The sequence below is a fragment of the Colias philodice genome, chromosome 3 (genome assembly GCF_061535455.1).
Source record: "Colias philodice isolate Cphi_HAF_F1 chromosome 3, ilColPhil1 Martin Lab GWU primary, whole genome shotgun sequence".
Classification (NCBI taxonomy): domain Eukaryota; kingdom Metazoa; phylum Arthropoda; class Insecta; order Lepidoptera; family Pieridae; genus Colias; species Colias philodice.
Genome location: NC_143088.1, coordinates 11986792 through 11994291, shown reverse-complemented (window position 1 = coordinate 11994291; position 7500 = coordinate 11986792). Strand labels below are relative to the sequence as shown.

At 35.3% G+C, this 7500-nt stretch overlaps 1 protein-coding gene across 1 annotated transcript; it reads right to left on the bottom strand.

Annotated features, from left to right (window-relative positions):
- Nucleotides 1-1823: 1823 nt before the first annotated feature.
- Nucleotides 1824-7004, bottom strand: LOC149490069 (uncharacterized). The gene is made up of 5 exons (XM_089714865.1): nucleotides 6913-7004; nucleotides 6207-6342; nucleotides 5047-5293; nucleotides 4865-4945; nucleotides 1824-4545 (listed from the first exon to the last, which is right to left on the bottom strand). Exons 3-5 carry the CDS (start codon nucleotides 5291-5293, stop codon nucleotides 2411-2413), a joined length of 2463 nt encoding a protein of 820 aa, XP_089570991.1. The 5' UTR covers nucleotides 6207-6342; nucleotides 6913-7004; the 3' UTR covers nucleotides 1824-2410.
- Between the last annotated feature and the right edge of the window lie 496 nt (nucleotides 7005-7500).

The following is a 7500-nucleotide window of genomic DNA, read 5'->3' as shown; positions in this document are numbered from 1 at the left end:
AGATAGCTAACATCATAAGTAACAACATTTCGACTTTTGATAATTTGTTAGATTTTATTTTCATACAAAAATAAATATTCATTTAATTTTCCGTCTGAATATTATAAACTCTACGCCTCCCAAAAATTACGTAAACAAAAAGCGAACGAGAGGGGGAAGGGGGCGTCGCGTCGTCCATCCGATAATTAATAGAACATAGACTTACAAATGTAAGGAGAGTACAATAAAAGTTTAAAAAATCATTTAAAAATAATTTATTGCGTTATGCCAAAAGTCGTAGAACAAATGTTGTTATTTATGATGTTAGCTATCTTGTCCTGCGAGGTTGCTGGTGTTTTACAAGTAACCCTGTATAAAATAAAAACTAAAAATAAAATGTTGTTTTATTTTATTTGCTGACCATACACTACTACAAACGCAAAAATTTCTCCAAGCTAATTTACCTGTAAGAACACGGAAAATTCTGACACCAAAGGTTTTGCACCTAACCATTTTTTGTTTACGTCCTTTGCAACTATAAAAAAAACAACTTATCCGGCGAATTGGTAGTTGTATTTTTACATTTAGGAACAACCCATGATTTTCTGGTATTTAGATTGGACATTTTTAAAAGTATTTAATTATAATTTCGACGGCACGGGCGCGCGATCGCTAGCGGACTGAGTGAGCCAGATTGAGCGTGTTGTGATGTGACGTCACACCATCACCGGGCGTTTACAACTTGTTTTACTTCTAAATCGGAAACTAATTGACGTATCGAAGTAATTTTTTCACTAGTATTATTTATTTTTGACAGAGAATATGGATTGCTAATAATCAAAATTAGTGAATATTCTCCATTATAGAGGTTTTTGTGATGACAAACCGCGTTCAAATGTATACAATGTTTATAATATAAATAAATACTTTCATAAGTCAGTTTTTGGGTTATATATTGTATTTTCTGAATCAGTTTGATGAGTCAGGTCAAAAAATAGCAAACTTTTTCGAAAGTTCCATCGTGAGGATCAATATAAAAGTTAGATTTGTATAAAATCTACGAAAAATAAGCCCTTGGTCAAGGAGTACATATAGTTTTGTCACTACATATTTTAGAAAGTAATATTTTGGGTCTAGTATTGGTTCATACAAGAGACGGGCTTTATTTATGACTAAAATCGATGAAAAGTGGAATGATCAGCGTCTCGCTATCGAACACGTGATCGATCAGTTTAAAATTTTTTTGGCAATAGGTAAATATGCTAGGAACTACAATGAGCACTGACGAATCATCAATAAAACCATATTATTCAAAAACATTAAAATTATAACGAGGAATTGAAAGAAGCTACATGAATATTCGATTAAAAGACCATATAAAAAATACATCAATAAGGAAAGTAACAAAAGCGAATGACGTCGGTAATCATGTTCTTCGATTAAAATGGAGATGGGCAGGACACAACCAAAGGCAAAAAGATGAAAGATGGTCAACGATCGTTACAAACTGGTTTTTAGCGGACAGGAGCCGAAAAAGAGGCAGACCCTATAAAAGGTGGCAAGACGACATTGTTGGTGTAGCGGGGAACCACTGGGTAAAACTGGCTAATGATAGGCAGAAATGGAAAATTTTGGAGGAGGCTTTCACCGCACAAAGCGGTCCTTACAATATAGAATAATAAGATAAATACTAACATAGAATAACTAAAAATGTCACTAACAATACACATAATTATATTAGTTTTTAAGGTTTTATTATATAAAGTATTTAGTATTAAGTTAAAGTGTAAATTTTTGTAAAAGTAAGGAAATAAAAGCTTATATTATATTATTATTTTCATACAATTGAGCTTGTGAACTCTTTTGTGTTACTATGAGTATGAATGACACTATTGACATCTCGTAAATCCACTTAACATACACAATGAAAATTACAACTATTTCCGAATTCATATTTTAACAATGTTATTAAATGATATAATTACACTAATTTCTTAATTTTAGGCCTTAATAATTTTTTAAAATTATTGAATAGCTTTACTTACATACGAATATTCTTAAAATTCTTAAAAAGTCTTTACTTTTATTTTTTTGACGAGGGTAAAAATTTTTTTGAGACACCGAACGATGAAGTAGAATTTTCATTTTTGAATTTTCATAGTGCGAGAAAGACTGGGTCTAAGCGGCGTTAGCATCACTTTAATTCCAGTCTTTCTGAAATTTTTTTCATTGAAAAACGCCACGCGTCAGCTGCGGTTTAAGTCCAGTGTTCTTCTCTTTGTATCATGTCGTTCACTAGACTTGCAGGGTTGAGAGTCTTGCTTGAAGTTGCCTGATCCAGCGTTCGCACTCAGAAAACGTGAGCTTGACGTCGTCGGTTTTGTCCGGGCAGTACTTGCACATTAAAGTGTCGTAGGCCCAATTTGTGTGATCAACATTCAACCATTATACCATATTTGAAGCGAATCTCTTCCATCTTACTCTGTATCATATCGAAGATAGGTTTAAGATCAGTAGTCCAATCACGTTGGAATCCATGCTCTATAACAAAATTCAACAGTACCGTACACGCATGGTCATCTAAATTTGGCCTTATATTAGAACCGACACTATTACAAGCCTTCACTGTCTCACCCAATGATGAACAAACACTCAGTGCATTTCTGTTGAAGACTATTGTTAATAATCGTTGAGCTAATGATGGGCAATCTTTCGATTCTTGCAGACAATATTTGAGGTCTCCGTAGCTGACGTAAATATGACTTTCAGGTACAAGTTCTACGAGCCCTGGCAGATATTTTGGATAGTTCAATGTCCATCTTGAATCATGAGCGTCATATTCCGGTGGTAGAACGAACCGGAACAACTTCCTGGGTTTCTTTTTCGGCGTTTTGTTAGCAACATCATTACTATGTTTATTTTGATTACTAGTACAGGCACTCGCTGTTATTGTAGTGTGTCTTTCTTCAGAAGGCTGTGGAACATCTGGTACTGGGTTGCTCGAAGGAGATGCATTGTTAGCTGTGTTTCCCGCTGTGTTAAATTCTTCGACAGCAACCAATAACTTTTTGTATGTCATGGCAGTATCGTAGATGGAAGTTTGTAAGGTGTTGTACATATCAGTCGTATAACGCAAAGTAGATCCCATTTGAGAAAAGAGGGTAGAAAAGTTGTCCAACATTTGCTGCTCTAAGATAATTCTGGAATTCATCTGGCAGCTCCTTGCCGTAGAGTTTTGGGCAGCAGCTGTCGGTCTATCTGCAGAACTACGCCCAGGATCATTTGCAGTTGGACTCTGCGGTTGCTGCTGTGAATTTAGATGGTTTGGCTGCATCTGTCTCTGTTGTGCAACCTCGGGAGTCTGATACGTCGAGTTCGAAAGGTGTGTTGAATTTTGTCTGATTAATGGAATCCTCATATTGATAGTTTGAGATGTAGGTCGATGATCGTAAGTGTTTCTCTCTGTAGAACCCCGAAGTAGTTCTTGTTGAAAGTTATCTTGGTTGGTCGGTAGATATTGATTTTGATAAGAGTTCGTATTATATTGTTCATGCGCTACTGAATTTTGATGTCCATCCGATCGTTGGATATAGCAAGGAGGCTTATGATATAAGCTTGAAGGCTGTTGTGAAGTAGCTGCAGCATTATTGACACCCTGATAAACATTCCTTGGATCGAAATTGATTCTAGGCCCATGAATTTCTTGAGAGATCATTCCGATGCTCCTGAGCGGAACTGTTTGGTCTCTGCTATTTCCAGTGTGCGTTCTTGAAACTTGTGGATCATTTTGAGATTGATTCTGAATAACCACTGATAGTTGTTCTACTGAGCTCGTCGACAAAGGTCTCGTTTGGGCGATTGAATTCAATGGATTCTGTGCAGCAATAGCCAAATTACTTGGTATTTTCGTGGAACCTATTGTCTTTTTAACCGGCCTTTGATATGGTACTAAACATCGACCCCCATTCATGTGACTGTATAGATGAGCAGAAGTTTTGTGTGAGTATAATCCCTCATAAACGGAAGACACTTTCTGACTTGAAACTTCATTAACAGGTAGTTTGTGATCGTCAACATTTGGAAGTGATCGAACATTCTCAATCTGTGGTAGAAAGTTTGATAGTGAACTTCTGTCTGGAATACATTCTTGATGATTATACTGATTCGGCTGAGTGCTCTGATTATCTGCCGTAGAAGGTTGCGTTGCTGTCATTGACACATCCGTTGCGTTGCTAGAAGAGTTAGCTTGGCTCATGTTATAATTATGTTCGGGCTTCTTAACACGTTGAGAGTGATCTTTGTCATCGACATTGGTGACTTCAATACGTTTATCAACGTCTTTTACGGGTGAGCTTAAAGCTTGTTCGGTTTGATCAGTACGCGGAGTTTTAGACCTTGGTTCAGTATTTTCTTCAGCATGAGAAACGACAGATTTTTCTGCGTGAGAATTTTCCATTGTTGTTGATGTTCTGGGCAGTGGTTTCCGAAAATTATCTTTGGATTCTGACGAATGGTTTTGATTGACGCTGCGCAATTTGTTGTTTATCGAAAGCTCTAGTTGTATATCTGAAATTAAAAATTATTATTATTATTTGAAAATATTATTTGTATTATCATCCATAATTATTAATTATAATATGTATATCAGGAATGTGGACTAGATAGGATCATAATAAAAATTACATTATTATTTCTGCGACGTTTCGGTCATTTATTAGACAGAAATTTATTTTTTACGAATAATAAAAAAATTGTTTGTCAAATAATCTCAAAATCTAGCTATTTCAACGCCATATAGCATGCGAGCGAAGCCGCGGGTAAGAGCTAGTTTAAAATAATAAGTATTCAAAAATGTATTTACAATGAAAAATAATTTGATTTTCACCTGTTACTTTTGATTTTTCTTCAACCACAGGTCCATTATCCTTTCTCGTAGCGATCCAAAATTCTGCATCATCGTAAGAATCTGAAAAAAAAATCCTTTTAATTTATGAGATGTTCTGAATCTGAATATACTTCAATAATATAACGCACGATCTATTTACCAATAAATTTAATTAAACTCACTTGACTCATATTTGATAGTGGCGAAATAAAATTTCCACTCATCATTGATTCGCTCTTTTCTCTTCGCGCGATCTCTATTATCAATAGGATCTTCGTTATTGGGATAAGCAACAACAGACTTGCCATTCGCTACGTATACTATTATCCAATTGCACGGCACGCATACGTAATCATCAATTCCTTCAAAAGGCAGTTCTATGAATTGAACAACATAGAATGCTGATTTAATATCACTATTATGTGTCATCTGAAATAATCAAAAACACTTCCGTAAATTTCAAGTAATTCAATATTGTGAAAACAACATTGTCTCGGTTTAGACCAAGAACAAAAACTCATTTAGTTGTTATAATTATTTTAATGACGATAAAACTAATATTATGACAAACGTTATATTATGTCGCAGACGGTCTCTAATTAAAAGCTATGTGCGTTGATGTGCGTCCCGTCTCGCCAAGGCTGATGATGTGTGGTGTCATCCGGCCGTCGGGCCGCGGTTCCCCTCTCCCGCGCCTCTCCGTCGCCGTCGCCTGCGCCGCCAGTCGCCGCTGCCCCGCGCCTCGCGCCTACCTTCCCCGCTGCCATTTAGCGTCGTAGACATCCTGGGGGGGCGTTGGAAGGAGCTGAAGAGACAGCCGCAGCAGACAGCAGAGGTTTCTTCCAATGTGTGGCAGGAGGCACACTTTATTTAATGCGCGTCTTTGAATTCCAATTATTACAATCACTAGTTGCGTCGTTGTCTTTATTATTGAATTTAGTAATATAATTTGTGTATGACTCTTCAATCTCACGAGCTTATAACGTAGAAATAAAAAAAAATAAGTCTCAAATAAGTCCCTTTCATCATGATGACTTTGAACATCAGTAGCGATTTCTAATTTTGATTGAATCCTATCAAATTCTGATTAACCCTTTCAATTTTGAGCAAACGGACATTCAATTCTTTAATTTGCAAACTAGAAATATTTTCTACAGGTATTTTATTTAAAGTTTCAACAAAACTTTTTAAATTTTGTTAAACGTCCCTTTAACGAACCTCGCATTAGGATAAAATCGCTAAATTGTATTTGTTCGGCATCTGGCTTGCTAACGTTATCATTTTCAGACATTTTGTATTAGTACAAATAATAAATTAAGCAAATAAATACTTTATATCAAACCACTGAATTATTTTAATTGCGATGAAATTTTCGTTCCACACTGCGCGGTGTAATAGGCGGCCACACGGCGATCGCTTCGGTGTAAGCTCGTGGAGCCGGCCGCCCGATACAATGTCACGCGCAGATGTCGTGATAGCTGGAATGTTCGGCAAATTTTCGGTTTAATTAAAATGTATTTACAATATGTTAAGCAAGGAGAAAATACAGTTTAGCTTAAGTTTAATAAGCAATGAAGAATTTCGGCTATAGTTTTATAGTTATGATTTTTGAAGAATAAAAACGTATTTCATCGGCGTACATACTTAAAGTGCTTTAAATTTTAAGCAAAAGCAATATGATGGAGTGCACAATAATATTTATATAATTTTGTGGTTGCCAATAATATTAACGTTAAATAAGTAGGTAATTATGTTATGAATATATTTACAATGTATGAGACTTGAAGGCGCAATAATTTCATTTTAATTTAACAAACATTAATCTCGACTGATCACCAATCTAATATCTTTAAAATAAAATAGTGGATTTCACTGTGATAATTATTAGTTTTAACCTAAAAGTGAAGATAAGATGAGTTAGGTACACCGAAATTATAATTACCAATTTAAAAAATCCTATTTCAAGCTGTCAGATTTTTTTTTCGAATTCATTAATTATTGGCCTTGAAATGCCATTTAAATTAGGTGATTATCAAATTGATTCTTACCTTCTATTCCAGCTATGTATCTCTTGTAACAACCAAAACGTCATCGCAACTAACGCGTTGTAGCGATAGCGGAGCGATTGTCTAACTGTCTAACCTTCGCTGTCATGAAATCATGAATTCTATATAAACAACTGTCGTACTTATCGGTCCAGTGGAGGGAGAAAAATATTAGATATTGCGTGCAGCTCGTCGGTGGTAGGCAGTTGGATTCAGTTCGTAAACAGTATTTAATTCCACATACTTCCGCTCAGTAGAGATAAAAATAAAGTAGTTATAGTACGTGATGTGTTGACAACTATGATACTGTTTCGATTTGATTATTTGGTTAGATCTTCCCAGAAAGTTATTTAATGATATGCTAGATTAATTGAATCAAGTAATTATTATAACGTTTATAATAATTATAGCACAGAATGATTGAATGTATACATGAGTACTGAGTTGGTTTGCTGATAACATATCATGAAACAAATTAATATGAGCATAGCAGTCGCTAATAATATGATAACTTTATCATTGTATGACTATAACTTTATCATTGTATGACTATATATTGTGCCCACAGCACGAACTAACCTTCTTGCGAAA

What these genes read in the sequence shown, in the direction of transcription:
- LOC149490069 (XM_089714865.1), bottom strand. Translation starts at nt 5,293, where the DNA reads ATGACACATAATAGTGATATTAAATCAGCATTCTATGTTGTTCAATTC. An exon ending in CACTATCAAATATGAGTCAA is followed by an intron (nt 4,946 to 5,046) that starts GTGAGTTTAATT and finishes TTTTTTTTTCAG; the next exon opens with ATTCTTACGATGATGCAGAA. An exon ending in AGAAAAATCAAAAGTAACAG is followed by an intron (nt 4,546 to 4,864) that starts GTGAAAATCAAA and finishes TTTTAATTTCAG; the next exon opens with ATATACAACTAGAGCTTTCG.